This window comes from Sinohyriopsis cumingii, chromosome 19 (assembly GCF_028554795.1).
Source record: "Sinohyriopsis cumingii isolate HCF-2022 chromosome 19, ASM2855479v2, whole genome shotgun sequence".
Lineage (NCBI taxonomy): Eukaryota > Metazoa > Mollusca > Bivalvia > Unionida > Unionidae > Sinohyriopsis > Sinohyriopsis cumingii.
This window is the reverse complement of record NC_142979.1, coordinates 29,254,582-29,274,525: the sequence shown is the minus strand read 5'-3', so window position 1 is coordinate 29,274,525 and position 19,944 is coordinate 29,254,582. Positions and strand designations below refer to the sequence as shown.

The window sequence follows — 19,944 nt, the reverse complement described above, 5'->3', positions numbered from 1 at the left end:
CCAACTGTTAAAACATAAATACTTTGTCCTAGTGGCCGTTTATTAAATAGTTGTGGTCCAATGTTTACAGAAATGACGTATCGTTGCGCAGGATAGTACGACGCGCAAAATGCAAAATGTACCTACATATTGTATATTGTGAAGGGGGGTATATTTAATCCGCATTATTGATGCTACACTAAATAATTTTACTTTGACCAGTTGCAGTATCAAGCTTGCGTCTATTGCATGTGACCTCGTTTCGTTGGGGTGACACTCGGCCTTCATCTTAATGGCAATTATAAAAGTAAAGACCTTCATTTGGAATGCAAACCTCACGATATAATAATTTACTAGCTTTACAGTATGAAATGGTTGATTTTCCTCAATCTCCTTTACACATATGCAGACGAATAAGGCATTATTTCAAACTGGAGCAACAATATTATTCTTGGGGAACTCCAATATTGCTCTCACCTGTACAGAAAATGATAAATAGTGAGCAACGCAATGTAAATTACCTTAGTTGGGCAGACAGCAGAGTCACATGTAATTGCTATCTTACACACATGAATATGTCAATCCCTTTTAACAAAAATGCATAAGTGCTGCTCCATCTTCAGTTTACTTAACATATATTGATGTCGGGTCTTTTTCTTGTGTTTATACTGTTTTGTTTATATTATATAGAAATACTGCATTGTTTAAATCAATGATTTAAAGTGTTACTTTACAGCAAGTGAAACAAAATTGAATTTAAGTGAAAAAGTCTGATCACCACATGTAGACAATATATGAACCTGTTAAACTTGTTTCTCCACCGTCTAACCTCAATGAAGCCGACATTCCGAGTTTATAATGCATTATTTTCTACCTATGTCTCTACCTTCATGTTAAAACTCATTCGAAAGATCTTCTTAATCTGTTTTTCATTTTGGTTTTTGTTGTTTTTCTTTTGTCATTACGATGTAGGAATAAAATCAACCTGCTGGAGAAGATCAAAATTATAGGTCACGTTAGAATGAAGATTTGCGCCTTGCCCTGTACTAAACTCTTCATGAAAAAATGCTTGATTCGAGACTTTTAAAGACTAACTTTCGCGTAGAGTCATGTTCCGGATTTTCTGATGCTGACAACAAGAAGTAATCTAGCAATCAAGATCGAATTACTGTCATAATGATATTTTTGCTATATACCTAGCAATTTTTATATAATTTAATAAAATCAAAATATTTAACTGAAAACAAAGGAGATTTCAATCTCTTTAATACGAACTTCATCTTAAGGCATAAACCGAATTGCATATTGATCGGCAGATATGCGCATGAATATTACAGTTAATGAACGGAGCGTGTGCAAACAGCAGGCACTCATTCTAACTATGATTAATGTTAGTAACACGAATTGTTTGACTCATGGGGGTTGCAGACCCATAGCAGTGATATACAGTCATTGTGCAATTCTCAAAATTTACATCACAGAAGATTTTAACAGTTCAATGACTCTTTCTCAGAGGCCAGACTAAAATCAATGTGAGAGGCTTCAGTGGAGACTTGGCATGGAATGACAGCATTATTATGACAGTTATTTACAACGGGTTGGGACAAATTGTTGGAACTTGATTATACAGAATTGTTACAGAGCATTTTGCTCGTTCCATTTTCGTTTGCAAAGTTAGGTTAAATGATGTTTATTCAACATGTTAGGTTGTAACCATGACATATCAAATAAAAAAATAGTTCCAGCCTTGTTTTAAATAATGGTGATACAGGTTTGGATAACTCGAATAATGTTTTCCGTCTTATAGGAAATGACGATTAAAATTTGGACTCTCTCTTGAATGACAAATTTGATAGATGTAAAATAAATATGCATATCTCGTACAATAATGCTAAATGAAACAAAACCTCTCTTATGCAGTCACCTTTGGAAATAAAGCACGTGCTTATTCAATAGAGGTTAATTTTTACAATAATTTCATTTACTTGACCTTCTGAAAAGCCAATTGTTCACGATACGTGACTGCATAATGCCGGTAATCTTTACGCAAAATTCGAGACAGTAATTACTGACCCATAAATAAAGCGCCTTTACTATACCAATAGAATTGTGTCCAAATCATGGAAAATTATAACAGGATTTCAGTGATTGTTTTTAATATTATTAACAAAAGTATCTCGAAGGGCCTAAAGCTTTATTAGGTGTAGACATCATAAGAAGACTTTCAGTGAAAATCTCATGTTGATACGACCATCCATTAACGAGAAGTAGCAATAGCAAGATTTTCAAGATGGCTGTAGTGTGGCGGTCATATTCGATGTCACATCTGAACCGTACCATATTCATTTACGACAAACTGGACATTATAAGAAGTTTTTTTTTGCGGTGAAAACTCCACATCAGTATAGTTTTCGGTTGACGCGGATTTGTGATAAGAAACCTTTCAAGATGGCCGTCATATTGGACTTCAAATCAGCAGCACTTTCACTTAGGACCAATCATGTTTTTTTATAGTGAAAACCCTATGTTGATATAACTATATATTCAGGACGAGTAGCAATAAGATTTTCAAAATGCCACTGTGCTGGCCATACTGGATTTGAGAGCAACACCGTGTTCACATAAGACCAACTAGACTATGGAATGAATGTGTGTGTAATGTGTCATGGTAATCTTCTAAGTAGTTTAGGACGAGTGGCGATAACAAACTTGTGCTAACCGATAAATGGACGACGGACAAGAGAGCATTGCATAATTTCTTCTGGTCTATGACAAGCAGAGCTAATAAACCACTATATACAGTCTGGTTTGATTTTGGATGTAGGAATAACATGATTAGCAGTTTTAAACTACAATGGACACGGTCTTACTGCGGCTTGTGGGAAACATGTAATATAAGTATGCTAGGAATGAAATCATTATTAAAAACGTTTTGCAGTGAATTTATTGTAAAGATTTTGTATCAATTTTGTATTAAGCAACATGGAATAAATACGATTATGCACAGAATACTGCATTGACCGATGCCATCTATTGTTTCTTGAATCTAATCGTGGCATGCACGTTCTTCACACTCATTACCTGAAAAGATGAAAATGTGTTTTTATAGCATACAGATTTACATCGATCCGAAATGAAAAGAAAAGGTGGGGTAACCGTTTAAAAAGGGAAAGTGATGTCGTCCAAGAATGGGCAAGGAGATATTATTTTCTGAGCAATCCGACTGGAATTTTGTGCCATGCCTTCTGTGAAAAGCGATCGAGATCTCGTGTTACTGTCATGCTTGAAATAACGCCGTAGAAGAATCTAGTAAGGCAAATCTAATTGCCAAGAGACAGACATATACACATATGCACTGATTCCAGACTATACAAATATGACTTTGATGACGTTCTGGAAATAAAGATCCTAGTTTGAAACTTTCACACTGCTGTAGTCTGCATGGCTTTTAAAAACGAATATTTGCATTAAAAAAAAATTAGTCGGAGCCCGAAATTATTACTTAGGACGAACGAACGAACGAACGATAGATAGATAGATAGGTAGGAAGGTAGATAGGTAGGATCAACTTATTCTTACTGATGTTAGTTCATCTCCGGACACTTCTCTTGTAATAATGATTTCAGCATCACCGGCTTTCTGCGTCTCTATCATCTTATTTCCTTCTATTACCACGGTACACTGCAAATATAATTCGATACTATTATTGAACTCATTTCTGATGAACCTTTTGGGTAAGGAACTGGTGTCGATGCTTAGGTCAAGTTTTAAACCAACATGCACCAGAGGTGGTAATAATGTTTACACAGAACTGGAAGAATCTTACCAAACAAATCTGTTTCCTGAACATATTTTGTTGGACGTTTAAGTAAAACTGTGACATGAGTAAATGAAATGAAACTATACAAAAGTGGAAAATATTTATATTTTGTAGAGTTGATTCACAATCAGATCCTATACATTAATGTCTCCAAAAACTTCTTTATTTAAATTATTTTGTTGCTATTATGAATGATTGCTCAATAATAAAAGTATATATCTATGTGGTCATGTAGGCACATTTACTCATATTAAATATTAATTGTAGTTATAAAATTTCATACTAGTATACTTTAACCATGGTATATTCAATCATGATTGTTGAATGTACCGCGTCTTAAATGTCATCGAAAAACTTCCGGACGAAATTTATTCCTCGCTTTGATTTGAACTTTTACAGTGGTGGCCAGGTACTACATTGGGGAAAGAAACGTGGATGTTGGGTCAGTCATAACAAATAATTGCCATCACAACGCTCAAAATTTAATTCGTTTGAAATGAATCACACCTTCGGTTGGTCTCGTCCAAAAATTTCCACGGATTTTAACATTGATCTTGCCGTACGTATTTATCGTGTGTGTGTGTGTGTGTGTGTGTGTGTGTGTGTGTAAATAATGCACTTTGAAAAGGTAAATGGGTGCATGAGTAACCGAATAAAGTGAATACTCACCAATCAAAGGTATATGTAATCAAATTCTAAAAATTTGACACCCATTACTGAAACAGTCGGAACTGAATGCCTACATGACTTGTACTAAAATCGATGCATCATACACTTTCATCAAAAGTCTTCAAACACAACGATAAATAGTGTGGCGTCACTAATATTACTGAAATATTAGTTTGACAATTTGCAAAAAATAGGAACCCTCTACAAGCTGAACGAGTCCCAAGTGTACTGGTCACATCAGTGAAATTTCGAATATATATATATATATATATATATATATATATATATATATATATATATATATATATATATATATATATATATATAACGCCCATAGTAATCTTAGAGAAATACCACTAACAATGTTATTAAATCACATTTAGTAATAAAACCAAACGCCAGCGTTATTACATGACAATTCAAATGTTATCACTGATAATGCTCTAAAATGTTAACGACAAATTTAGAACGACAGAAATAAATATCAACAAGAGTCCCTCGAAGGGACTGATGCTCTGCTAGGCGAAAAGAACTTCCCGGAATTCAAGATAATACCATTTCTTCCTTTTAACTACTGAGTGCTGAAACCATGTTTAATATTCGTTAGCAGTTAGAAGAGTTTTCAAAATTAGCTGCTGTGACGCACATATTCATCCGGTGAAAACCCCATGTCATACTTATCATGTATTTGGGGGCAACAATATTTTTAAGATAGTTGTCGTGGCATCCATCTTAGATATACGATGGGCATCAATTTTATTTAGGACCAAATATGCATCATAAGAAGTCTATTGGTGGAAATTCCATGTTCACATTGGGAACCATTTGAGAGGAGTAGAGATAACAATATTATCAAAATAATCACTATGCTGGCCATGTTACGGGTTAGTTATTTTCGTTAAGGACCAACTAGAGACCATAAGAACTCTTCTAAAAACATGATGTCAAAATGACGTTAAATTTTAGAGGAGTAGTGAACACAAGATTTCAAGCTGGCTTTTATAAGAAGTCTTCAGTGAAACCCTCAAGCTGATATGAGCATTAATTCAGGAGAAATAGTAATAACAATATTTTTCAAGCTGTCCATTGTGGCAGCCATAAACGACAAAATCTGCCATATTTTCATTTAGGACTAACTTGACAGAAGCCTTCTGGCGAAAACAGTGTGTTATAATGACTTTATATTCATGGAGAAGTAGTAATAATACGATTTTCAAGATGGTTGTTGTGGCAGCCAAGTTAGACCTCGTATCGGCAACATTTTCGTTTAGGTCCAACTAGACATCACAAGATGAGTTTTAGTGAAAACCCAATGTCAACATGATTTTCAGCTCAAGAGGAGTAGTGATAAGATTTTCAAGATGGCTGCTATGGCGGCCATACTGCATGTCTGGCATGCACCACTTGTATTTAGGACCAAATGGACATCATTAGAAGTCTCTTAGAAAATCATCCTGTTGATAATCCCATCCTCTTGCGATGAGTAACGGTACAAAATTTTAAAGATGGCCGATGTGTGGTGGCCATATTGGATATCAGATCGGCACCACTTTCATTTGGGACCAGTTAGACATCATAAGAAGTCATCTAATGCAATCCCTTTGTTGATGTGACACAAATTCAGAAGGAGAAGAATTAACTGGAATTTCAACATGGCTGCCGTGGCGGCCATATTAATTGTTCAAGAAGCACCATTTTCGTTTACGACCAACTAGACCATCGGTTGAATAGGTATGTAAAGTTTCATGGCAGTCCTCCAATTATTTTAGGAGGAGCGACGACAACAAACCAATGCTAACCTACGGAAGAATGACAGGTGAAGGACGGACGAAAGACCATCCCATAAACTCTTCTGGTCTATGACAAGTAGATCAAGAACATAGCAAAAGACACTGAGATATATTTGAAAAGGCAATTTTAGTTTTCTCAACGTCAAAAAGTAGTCCCGTTGAAAGCAACGTAAAATACTTTACGATAAGAGAATATGAGACAAAACTGCTAATAGATTTATAGATAAATAATTCTCACCAAACTGTCGAGAATTTAGGGGTTTTTTTTCATTTAGACTTTATGGCACTGCAAACCAGGTAGGTAATTTAATGCCGAAGCAAGTGGAGTAATAGACGATTGAGGTTAATCCAATGGTAAGATTCTAACTCGCACCCTTTCGATCTCCATTAGTCGCCTCTTAACAGTATTCAGAAGGATACATGTGGCATATCCTACATCCCCTAGCCAGCAGGGGTTGAAAAATTTAGACTCAGACCTACATTCACATTATGTGCTGCAAGACAGGGTCAATACTGTTTGTGCTACTCATTATGTTACGTGAATAACTTCGATCCAGATCTTTCAACCCATTACGCGACTGAAGATCTGGGTCTGTGTTACTCGTAGTTAGCTGAGCATTCTGCATAGAAGAATACAGTATAACTTTCGCTTAACGCTGTCTAACACCATTCTATTAAAGCCTTTATATTACCTTTAAAGCCTGTCCGGTCAGCGCAACGCTATCAAACTCTACACCTGGTGTGAAGGTCGTATCCTTGACCTTATCACCGACTGTGGTCTTTAGGGTCCAGGAATCCCCACTATTGGAGATCTCCAGCATAGGTCTGCTCGCTCGTGCCACCTTCTGGTGTTCCTCTGACACTCCTGAAGAAATACAGATGATATCTGGATTGTATATTACACGCGGGAGAACATCATTTTACGATAGTCTGAGATGTAGCCGTTAAAATTGTAAATACTACAGCTAAGCAAAGAAAAAGGAGTTATTTACATACAGCTGATAGTTTTAAAGTGACATCATAAACCTCAAAGGAACTGACCTTCTAAGGGGCAAAAGGAATTTTCAGGACGTCAAGTCCATTTATTCCTCTTAATTGTAGAATGTTGAAACTCCCTCCCTCTTAGATATTCTTCAGCGATACAATTTTTTTTGTACTGGATGTGCTATTGGCACAGTTTTCATTGAGGGCTAACTATTTGTCATAACAAGGCTAATGGTGAAAATCCTATCGTGATATAGCCATCCATTTGATATGATTAGAAATAACACCGTTTTCACTTAGGTCCAAGTAAACCATGCGTTGAATGCATGCATAAAGTTTCATGTCAGTCATCCAAGTTATCTACGGGGAATTAGCAATAATAAATCTGTGCTAAAGAATGGACAGATTAACGACGACGGACGACAGACCATCCCATAAACCCTTCTGCTCTATAACCAGTAGAGATACACACAAAAAAAACATTTAAATTACTCAGCCATCTTTTGGTCATCCTTGTATATAAAAATGGTAGGTAAAGACTGATTTTAATGAACAGTTTGGTAATTTACAAAATCTTTCATCTCTTTTAAGCAGACAATAATTTATTCTTAAACCTTTTCAAGACATTACATACTGTGCATCAATAACATTTTAGTAATTAAACTTCATTCCTTTGGCAGTTTCGTTAAGTAGTGTTCTAGTAAACTGTTAGAAGAGTAGTATTTCTTAAATCCGTACTCGTGTTTTAGTCGAGTCCAACTGCAAATAACACGGATCTGGGTCTGTGCAGTTTGCAGCGGGGCTCGAATTGTAAGCAAATACTGACGGTATTTACATTTTTTTAAATATCTTTTTATCTCTTATCTTATAGCGCCTCATTTTATCTTCCTAGATCTTTTGTACTTTCTTTTATATTTACATGTTTTTGTTCTTATTGCCGACGTGCCGTTGTATCCAAAAATTCACTTACATATATATATTAAGTTGATTAGGCAAGTTCATACAAACAGAAATACACATTTCGAAATAGAGAACTGTAACGAAACTAACTACGAATAAATCTTCGTTCTCTCTCTCTCTCTCTCTCTCTCTCTCTCTCTCTCATTTCAGGACAAGGATTTGAGAATTATCACGAGTTGATTCGGTTCCCACAGTCACATTTCTGCCACATATCACAATGACAGTATACAAGAGAAATACATATAGTACTATTCATCGGAATCAAGTGCATTATAAATTGTACCTTTCAACGTGCACGTTAAAGGAACAAAAAATGAAAAACTGCAGAATAATCAGAAAGTGTTTCGATGGTTCTTATACATCGACTCCAATGAACACATCTTGGCACTAAAAGCGTCGCGGATATAATTTATCATACACTTGAAAGTTCGCCTTATGTAAACCAACTTGATAAAATCCATCAATTGACAGTTTATCGCATGGTGAGTAACTGAAGATACGATAACCAATCTAATTCGTCGATATCATTATCGCACCCAACGGTCCCACGCCAGGTACGTGTCTGCACCCGTTTCTAAATTTAACATTTCGGGCCACGTAGACTTGCCTCAGCGAACCTTTCTCAAACTCGTATATTACTCTCCGTCGAACTCTTATATCTGAATAGAAGAAACATGTGTAAACTAAATCTCGAATATAACCGCAAATATATTAGTGTATCGTATCCACTGTTTCACACTGCATCTGTAAAATTGTGTTTGCCCTGGTCGTTCGACTTCGGATTACATGCGCACAACTCCAATCTTCAACACTGGGTATCGGACGATGAGTATTAGGCAATTGCAAAACTAATCTTAGAAGCCACTAAAAATACAAAAAGAAATAGAAATGTGGACAGTTCATTTTATGGCTGATGATAATTTGACAAGTCGTAATCAAGTAGAAGCCACGGGCTTTAGGTTATACTTTTTTTTGCTCTTGCCGCCATATTTTATATGATCCTGTCAGTCGCTGGGTGCATGAGTTAGTGCTTGTGGATGTTTTTGCCTGTGTGATGTCTCAAAACCCTCCGTTTCAACATTGTCTTGGCGATCTTATAGATCTAAAGAATGCATAAAGAATTCGTAAAGCCCTGTAGAGATTTTTTCAAGGAGTATTTTATTCACGGAAATTGAAATTTCTTCATACGCTACTTCGTTTATCAATGCATACTTACGCACAAAATTAACAGAAAATACATAAATTTGGCACTAACATAATGAAACGCTTCGAAATACAAAAATAACTTAGTCTATATACGGACAGATCATGTGATGTAGTTGAACCAGACCACAGATTTATAATAATTTCCATGCTTAATAGTTTAGTGCAGCCTTTAAAATGCCAGATAGTCTAAGTATAACTTAGTAATAACGGCCAGTGATTGTTGGATAATTTTGTATTGAATGCCCAAGCGAGCTGGCTAATCAGGTAACAGATCACGCGCGTGTCTATCATAATAATTTGTATTTATTACGTACTTTTAGTAAATGACTTCAAATAAGCACTGCAGAACCTATACATTACACATATGATTGCAACTGATTGCAGTATCTAGGTTACATTAAGGTAGTTACTAATCGATACAACTATTTAATGAAAAGGAAAAAGTATTTATTTTTTAACAGTTGGTTTTTTAGTTTCTAGCATTTCATCAAAGATAAACAAAAAGAAAACCCAACATTTTATCAAACCGAAGGTAATGGAAATGGACTGAGATGGAGAAACCTCTCTAAGCTATGTACCCATGGTTTCCCGATAACATAACAAAGTCCGATGGGCCGCTAATTCAGTCGTCAGCTAGACGTAAATTGTTACATAATCAGATGGCATACCTAACCAAATACTGCATACAGAGATAATTTACTACATAACATAAACTAATTTAACTCTTTTCTACTGAGCTTTCTTAAATTCAATTTCTATTAAGTTTTCACAAACAATATAGTTATGCGTCTTGATTTAATCACTGGGAATGTTTTCAAAACGAAACCACAGATTTAAAGTACCGATATATGCAAATGAGTAGGCGGTGTATTCTCCGTTTTCCAAAACGACAATGATATATGAACATACACGCATAGAAAAAGAAAATTAAAAAACTTATCGAGTTTATACACCTGAAATGATTTTGATTGGCCTTAATCGACCTTATATTAAGTTCCTGCAAAACAGAATAATCTCGTTTTTATCCCCGTCATTTGCGAATCTGGTCCATCATTTGACAAACCAGTTTAGGTTCAAGTTAATTTACTGATATCAGAACTGATGGCATTTATTTGAAACATGTGTCATTTTGAACCCGTGGGATATTTGAAACACCCAGCCACTAAGCGTTTTGACATTTACTAATGAAAGATCACCAATTCAACTCATTATTGTACACAGACAAATTACAGGGACATCAGACGGCAGCCTTTGCGTCATTAAGTTTCGAGTACGATAATGCACAGCGCTACAGAAAGTGTTGCCTAGACCAGCAATCGTGTTGCTGTATTTATCCTGGTTGATGTCCGAGACACAAGCGTGCACACACACACACACACACACACACACACACACGATGGAAGGGGGCTACTTTTATCAAAAAGTACACTTTTGTTGATGGAAGTGCCGATTTTTGGAACAAATCGAGACACTTTTATGCCAAAGTGACTTAATGCTGATGACGAAATTTAGAATCTCCGGTTTTTTAACGTAGAAGCAGAACAAGTACGTTGATAATTGTATACTACATGAAATAAACAGACAAAAATGGTGGATTAAACAAAATTAGAGGGGGTGCAAATTTCGTTTTTGACTCACTAAATAGAAGCCCAAATTGATTGGGTCCACATAAGCCAAGCCCAACATGCGAGTGAAATAGCATTTAAAACAAACAGGGCAAATAAAACAAGTTAATACAAACTAAAAAAAAACTAAATTATTGCTTATTCAACTGTATAATTATTTTACTAAGCTTAAAATTTTAAAATTTTCAATTCACGTGATCATGCCTTTAATAGATATGCCTTATTTGAATCTCGGTGCTTTAGTTAACTAAAACTTGTCTAAAAGTTCTCAAAAGATTAAAAAATATCAAACACCCAAATAAAAGAAATTTGCCATTCATAGCTCATTCAGTGAAACACGGGAAAACAACCCATAAAATACATTTATATACAGTCAGTGGCCCCAAATGTAACAATTTATTTGACAGAGAGTTGAGTTTCATTTGACCTTTACCAACCCATTTTAGATAATTTGACATATTTGTTGTCAAAACATCTCATATGGGGCGGGAATGGTCAGATGAAACTCGTACTACTTGGCAGATTGCTAAACCTCAGATGAACATTGCCTTGGCCCCCGGAGTGTATGGGTAGAGTGCCGCGTTTTCTCAGACGAAAGCTGTCAGTGTACAATGGAAATCAACTAGTTAGGGTCCCTCTGAATCACTAGTTGTGCACTCCGCTCCATGAAGGCCCAGGCAATCATGACCTTGATGGTTGAGAGGGGTATGTTTGATTTACTAGCAATAACCTATCTGGTTGCAAGTAATATGCTCTTCCCTTGTTTCACGTGCGTGAGTCACGTGGGTCAGTTATAAAATTGGACGTGCCTTTGAACAAAGCACTGAAACTATTGGCTGACGGGAACGTGGTACATGCTGAACAAAGCATAAATGGCCACTTTTCATCATACTCAATCCATGGCTAAGCCATATTCTACTGATCCTGAAAAGTCCAAATACGTTTATTTTTAATATGGTTTCCAACTTCCCCTCTTTTTCGGACCTGGGAAGTTTGAACCCTTTGAGAATAACACGTCTTAAAGTAGACGAAGTCCCTGTTGTTGATTCTTTCCTTATACACGTAAATCCATACTAAAAATGAACTCGTAGCATCGAGAGCAAACGGTAAACTGATACTATTGATGCTGAGTTTTGACACTGTTTGAGAACATACAAACGTTTTATTGACGATGATCAAAGCCTAGACTGCTGATCAGCCAGTCTGCGCCAAAGTCACTAAAGAAGCGATTCTGCCATATGGCGATTTACTATCCAATTTTGGATATTTCCCTACGCAAACCAATTCAGAGGCCACGTCTGTATGTTAAGAGCAACAAATTAGTTCCAAACAAGTGCCTCATTATTTTGTTAATTTTCACGACTTACTTATTATCAGTCTAATATATATCTTGGAAGTAATTTTATGCTCAGCACAATTGTTTCCAAAAAGTTGTTAATTTGTCTTTTTGCAAAGCGTAAAATTGTCGATGCTAATTGGAGTACTCCCATTGTCAAATCTTCAATTTCGAAGTTACATTGTTTTGCAGATTGTAAAGCTCTCAAATTTCGGAAGTAAGTAAACCTTGCTTGTGGTTCGCAATCCCACAATGCCTAAATGGAACTGATCTTTTTATATATAAAAACGGAACTTTGGGTGATCAACGTATTACATACTAAATTTGAAGAATTTCAGCAGTCTTCTACTATAGAGTGACTTATACTTCAGTGCACTTTTATGCCCCTCTTCGTGTGTTTTATGCATTAAAAAGGACATTTTCTTCCATTTATAAGAACCAATACGAAATACACACTTTAAGTGTACGTGATATGAGCTTCACTACCAATTTGATTATAAAGTTAGAATTATCATCGTAGATAAACGGAACTGGGTATTAGAAGCTATTTTCGAAAACCAACGTAAGAATGTTTACAGAAAAGCTATACGTTTCATGACGTCTTAGTAGATATCGATAATTAAATGTCACTCGTGTATTGTTGTTGTAGAAATAACGCCATATTTCAGCACACGATAGGCTATACATGGCAGCCAGTATGACTGGTAGAGGAAGAATCCGGAGAAAAACGCAGTAAGAACCACAGACACACGGGAAGCTACTGGCAACCTCACGTATCCACATTGGCGGAGTCCGAGACTCGAACCGCCGCGGACAGAGGTGAGATGGCAGTGACTGGTAATTGCGAGCGCTTTAGACTACTCAGTCAGCCGCGGCCTCCTTATTTTGTACAAAGACTTTAGTATCAGGGTATTAATATATGGAATCACTATCCGATAAAAATGGAATTATTGCTGTTTACGCCATCCACAGTAACTTGGAAATATATTGAGATTTACAGCGCATTTAACGCGACTAAAAGAAAATTTCATTTACACTTTTCCTTTCAGAGAATTGTCTATTAACTGTCTACGTATGGATTATTAGCTTTTGCAAATGCTACCTGACCTCATTCGAGGACGCAAAACTCAGATGGGTAATAAATAGCCTGTACATGTAGCCGGGAATAACGTTTCATACATTGTGAGCCGAATGGTACGACAATAAATTAATACAAAGTACTCTGGACGGTCCCGACGATGGGATAAAACAGCTCTCGATCTGGAAGATGCCCGAAAACCTAGAGAAATCAAGATCGAATCAAAATCAGCAGATGTGTCACATCAGTGCTATAGATGCGCTATCCAGCCTCCCTAATTGTAATGGCGAATTCACAGCGAAAGGTCAGAGTATAGCTGAGTATAGCTGAAAACTTTTCAGTTTTGATAGAGCGACATTTCAGATAAAGACATAATGGACAATAGAGATTGTTTTGTAGTTGATTTAAACTTGACAAGGAAATACGAAGGTTGGCATATTGCATCGCAAAACAGCTAAACGCACCCATGATTTATAGTCTGTCTATCGGCCTCAAGAGAAAATAGCTCTGTGACCATGTAAGTAAGTAAATAAAAGGGACATTTTTTTATCTAACCCAGTGGTAGTACTCTTAGAGATTTCCCCAAACGTGTTTGCTCTTATAGAAAATATAAAACAATCTCGTGATTAATGGCTTCGGCAAGGTAAGTTAGCAAACGTCTGCAAATACTCCTCAATCATGGCCAGACCTGGAGATTAATAGGTGCCACCTGCAAGGCTATTGCATTAGACAAAGGTCGTTGATCCACTTCACCCCGCATCAACCCTTGACATCTATTGCACCATTATCTGACTGCATGCAGCTGAAGGACACTGATTCAGACAGTTTGTTACATTTACCCAGAAAATAATTAGATTTGTTTTTCCAGTATAAACCTTTAAGACAAGTTATATTTAGAGTCAATGCATGTAGCATCAATGACGTTGCCTTTTTGAATACCTCATAGGTCACTTAACAAGTTCACTCGCTGGTCAATTGATTTCGCTTGCTGCGCTCAGCCAGTGCTTCATCTGCATGGGGCACTTGATTAAATCAATGTTTCCGCATACACCAAAGGTTGATGAGGAATGAAGTAGATCAACAACCCTTGGTCTGCGAAGAAAACGCCGGTGAATTACATGGGCGCTCGCGCATAGGGGCAAGGGGGTGGGGGACACTTTACTTGCCCTCTTCCTTCTGGATTTCACCTCTAAACGTGTTTTGGCCTACATCCGTAAAACTTAATAACTGACCACTACTGCCCGTTTTGTAGGTACCTTGGTGAATTAGTAATGTCTTAAAATGTGTGCATATAATTACAGTTGTAATTAGACACTTTAATACAAGAGCATACTTTCACCATCCATTTTAATACCATTACCATTCAATCCCATGAAAACGATTTTATTGTACTTCTCTCAGAAAGAAATTTAAACCCGAAATTAAAATGTCAAAAGCTTACAATCTGACATGCAACAAATTAAGTTGTTGTATCAGAGCTTCTTTATTTTGTGCTCTTTAAGTTAACGATATATTCGTTTTTAATTTGAGAACATTAAGCATGCATTTAAATGTTTTCAACACAAAAACAAATTGAAAGTTGCGATTCTGACTTTAGTTGTCAATCAAGTAAAATGTCCTGCAACATAAACGTGCATGCAGAAGTAAACGACGTAATTATTTATAAATACATAAATGTCTTCGTTTATTTCAGTGTATTTTGTGCCTGATAAAAATCATATATTAAATGCACAAATTTATTGGCGTTTGTATTTCTTCCTTCAGATGAGCAATACAGGAAAATAAGCTTACGGACCAACTACAATAGAAGGTTATGATACATAATCCCTCTGTCCGTTAAACAAGAGCTAAAATAAATTGGGGGTGGGGGTATTTGTTCTTCTGTAATTCAGCAACAGCCAAATACTGATGAATTTAAGAGCAACAGGACGTTTTATATCATGGATTCATACACTATATTTTGAGTACTACAATCCTTAAAGTATTCTTTCTGAGAGCATCGTTTCAACATCACTCCATCCCGTCCCTGATGGAATTCCCAATATAAACAAACGTATTTAAAATACGACCTGTGGCAATCAAAACTTCACATTGATCTGAATACACACACACACACACATACACATACACACACGTACACGCACGCAGTTTCTAATTGTTCTATATTAGTTTTAAAGATAGATATGCAGTTAAAAATGCTCAAAATAAAATATTCTTAACTTCAATAAGAACCATTTGCTATGTTAAATCTCTTTCCAGGTGTAAACATACTGTATCATGTAAATGGCTTCGTATATTTATATGTCACGAAAACAGACGACCAGTTTGAAATAAAATTCCTTTAGAAATCGCAAAGAATTCACATCAACTGTCATTGAAATATTTTAAATTTATTTGGATAAAATATATACTGTTCCCTTTAAAACTTCTACGTATTGGCTCACTAACAGATGACGCAAAAGTATAACAATTAGGTCTTTCTGTAATCACTTAAACTTGATAACTATACGAACCATAATATTAGCAAATAAACTGAGCTGGGTAAAAAAAGGTAGATTTAGAATGAATAGCGCCATTTACAACATTTTGTAAAGTTTTGTCAAATTCTTTTGAGCAGTTTTTCAAAAGTCATCTTGATGTTTTCTCTATCTGTAGCAACAGTGGCCAAACTCGAACATGGATCGGTATCATATAATGTCGTCTGTGCCAGGATGCTTTCTGGCAAATTTAAATAAATCATCCTGAGCAGTTTTTTCTGAAGAAGACGTTGAAATGTTTCATATATTTTAAGAAAAGGCGGCCATATTTGATGGCGAATCAGCATCTGTTTTGAACGGCACAATATAGGCTCGCCATGGGTTTGATATTTCTTTAAGTATATTACTGAAATTTGTGTACAGAAATAATTTTTCTTTATTCAGTCACGATGACCTTGAACAATGGCTTTTCGACTCGGAGTTAGATAGTCTTCTACCTTACCCCAAGTGCAAGAAATCCACAAAGACTTGCGGAGGTCTATGATGTAGAATCAATGTTACTGTGTGGAAACCATTTCTATCTCTTTTACTAATAGTGACCTTTACCTTTGACCTTTTGATCCCAAATTTAATAGGCTTTGTATTGCAAGCGCAAGCCATCCACTACGTTAGTTGAGGTATGGCATGTAGAACTAATGTTCTCACAATGGAACAATTTCTCTTCGATTCAAAGTGGCCTTGCCCTTTGACCTTTTTCTTCCAAAATCAGTATGGTTCTTCCTTAAAACAAGTGCAAACCCTCCACCATGAGCTTTGACTTTCTGACCTCGAAATCAACAGGATCCTTACCTCAAGTGCAAGCTATTGAAAACATTTGGTAACTGCAGATTATGAAGAACTCCAGTCATTGTGCTGAAACCACAATTTTTAAAACTATGGTCCACGTCAATCTTGAGCTTTGACGCTTTTAAGCCCAAACTCAATAAGATTATTTCGTACTCCAAGTGCAAGTCACTCACATATTTTGGTAACTACCGATGATTGACGAGGTGAGTTATTGAGCGGAAACAAAACTGGTTGCATATTGACGGACGGATAACATAATAGCATCGCAAGCTTCACCTTGTGGAGTGGACTTAATAAAAGTGAAATCCCCCTATGCAGTGGTGTCAAATTTTGTCAATTCATTTGATCAGTAATTTGTATAGTTTTTTGGAACGAAGCAGTTTAATGGCTATTCCTATCTAAGTATTGTCAGTCATACTTTATGGCAGATCGGCATCATTTGTATAAATCTGAAAGGTCATCATGCGATGATGTTTCCTGTCAAGTTTGGGTACATTCTTCTTGGCAGTTATGGGGAAGAAATAGTTTAAATGTTTTTAGAACTTTTAAAAATGCCTGACATATTTGATGCTGGACAGGCATCGTTCATACAAACATGATATCTGGCAAAATCTATTTAGCAGGCTTCGAGAACTAACCATTTTACGTATTTTTTCTTCTATTTTTAATAACGGCGGCCATATTAGATAGCTGATAGGCCAATTTGAAAAAATATGAAAGCCCATCGTCCCAGGAAGCTCTCTGCCAAACTCTGTCAAGCTGGTCTTGTGTTCTGTTTACAAACATTTTAAAATATAAATTGTTGACAGACACGCGACACACAACGTATGCAGTGCTATACTAAACAGCTCACCAGGCTCAAATTCGCTTAAGTTTCGTGTAATGTTTCCAATTACAAAATGTCACAAATCAAAATGGTAGTGTCAGTACCAATACAAACTGCACATGAACACAGGATGATTTTTTTTTTTAATTTAGGTGGACAAAATAATTAACTATCATGAATAGCGACCATTCTTGTTGTAATTTTGAAAGCATTAATATAAATCAAATAAGATTGTTCGTTCAGATTTGTTTAATATTTTCTTTCTTGCGTAGGTTTCAACTTTCCTCTGTAATAAAATTAATTTCTCTACATTTCAGTATTTATTTCCTCAGAAACAGTATTTAATTCCCGACTTTGCATTTTAATATAAACTATGCTGTAAATTTACGTAGCATGACAATAAAATCATGAAATGATTCCTGTTTATCTTGATCTTCATAACATGCTAAGCTTAAATCATAACTACATTTTCTATAAATGTCATTTAAAAATAATTTATAATTAGACACATTATAAGATTACTGCAAATTTTGTAATTAGAATAATAATTATTTTAAAAACGGTTCACTGACAATAATGGATAATTTCAAAAACCCTTTAATGATTAATTGTATGCAAACACTCCGAGATCTCTAAGACTACTAGCTCAGCGGCACAACGAACCAAAAGCTCTGCAGCCGGCACATATTACTGAAAAACGGATCCGGTCTTAATGGGTGTGTGTGTGTGGGTGAACTAGAGGTCTTCTAAACGGATGTTGCTGGGGTCATTCAAAGGCTGAATTTTAAAATCTGTTGGAGGAAATCTCTGTGAGTGTAAACTCCCACTTTGAGAATATTTGCGAATACTTGATACTAGAGTTAGGTCCAAACAATTAAATTGTCCCGTTTGCAGAGTTGAAAAAAGACGAATTGTTTTGTGAACTGTAAACCATACATAAGAACAAGTGTTCATTTAAACTTCACGTTGTAACTTTTTCAAGTGGTCAGTAGGAAATGGTAATGACAATGTTCTATTTTGATCTTTTGTTTGAAGACGTTAAAGACAGAAAAATTTAAAACAGAGATTTATGTTAAATAAATAAATACCGCAACACAAAAAAAAACGGATACTCTAAAGTGTGACAAAAAGAAGAATTAGCAGTTAAGACAATTAGAAATAGGAACTGAGGGGTTATGTTGTATAAAAATCGATAGTAAATGGAGGAATGAGTACACTAAAGGGTAAAACAAGCAAGTATCAAGGGAATAATCGCGAGGGAGAAAAATTTTAGAAAACAGCCTCATGAGAAATAAAATAAGACTTACCGGTGGCATTCATGTAAGCATCTAGATTTTCGTATGACACGAAATCCCATTTTCCTAGGAGAGCTGCCATGTCTGAAGTCAAGTACCTGGTCTGCACAACTGCCACTTCTCTTTTGGCACTCAGTGTATGTAGCAGGTTATATCACGTGGGCTCAGAGTTTGCTCAGCACATTCATTAGGTTGGCGATAACATTATTACCGTACGTACTCATATTAAAATCCAGGCAATTATTTCACTAAATATGTTATATTTTCTTGCAGGGGTGGGGAGGGGGCCGACAAGAACATCGCCCCTCCCACAAGTTCTATACCACAGACTCCTTGCATGGGCGCCTTCGGGATGTTTTGCAGGGGAAGGGGGTCAGTCAGTCACGGTCGGGAGAGTTAGTTACATAGTTCCGTGCTTAAGCAGTCTGAAACTAAAGCTAATATTTACCAGGCGTTTCGAATAGTATATTGTGACATATGTTCAACTTAATTTGCATGATCAAACTTGTCGGCATAGGTGAAGGGGTTCACAAGACATCCCCTGTAAATCATACTGCAAATATATATTTGCAGTATGATTTACAGGGGATGTCACGTGAACCCCTTCACCTATGCTGCGCGCGCCCATGACTCCTTGCCAGCTTAACATGCATTGTCACTAAGAAAAAAGTAAGGTAGGTAACAAAGAACATGCTTTCTTTGAATATTTATTCGGTAAGGGCGCTGTTTATCCGGATAACTTTGAAACGTTTGTAAATTATCTTAGTAAGATTCAGGCTATTGTTTATGACAGTAATTATATAAATACTTATATGATAGGTGATTGGAATGCTGATTGTAAGTCAAAATCTCTCTCTCTCTCTGCCAATGAGTTGGTGAACAACTGTAAGAAATTTAATTTTCTTATACATGATGCAGATTATTTTGGTGCAGACTAATGTCGATGATATGCCAGAGATGTACATCGTACTGTATCCTGTCCACTCTGCACCGTCGCTTGACCCATCACTTTGTTGAGATAAGCTATTCGTCATATTGGTTGAAACCATTTCT

General features: G+C 36.1%; 1 protein-coding gene across 1 annotated transcript; it reads right to left on the bottom strand.

The window, feature by feature from the left end:
- Positions 1–2,905: 2,905 nt before the first annotated feature.
- On the bottom strand, positions 2,906–19,061 carry LOC149775348 (sodium/calcium exchanger regulatory protein 1-like). The gene is made up of 4 exons (XM_089943066.1): positions 18,904–19,061; positions 6,951–7,123; positions 3,559–3,660; positions 2,906–3,060 (listed from the first exon to the last, which is right to left on the bottom strand). The coding sequence occupies exons 1-4, from the start codon at positions 18,971–18,973 to the stop codon at positions 3,010–3,012; spliced, it is 396 nt and encodes a 131-aa protein (XP_089799192.1). The 5' UTR covers positions 18,974–19,061; the 3' UTR covers positions 2,906–3,009.
- Positions 19,062–19,944: the final 883 nt, after the last annotated feature.

What these genes read in the sequence shown, in the direction of transcription:
- LOC149775348 (XM_089943066.1), bottom strand. Translation starts at nt 18,973, where the DNA reads ATGGCAGCTCTCCTAGGAAAATGGGATTTCGTGTCATACGAAAATCTA. An exon ending in TGCTTACATGAATGCCACCG is followed by an intron (nt 7,124 to 18,903) that starts GTAAGTCTTATT and finishes GTATTTCTTCAG; the next exon opens with GAGTGTCAGAGGAACACCAG. An exon ending in TGACCGGACAGGCTTTAAAG is followed by an intron (nt 3,661 to 6,950) that starts GTAATATAAAGG and finishes TTATATTTGCAG; the next exon opens with TGTACCGTGGTAATAGAAGG.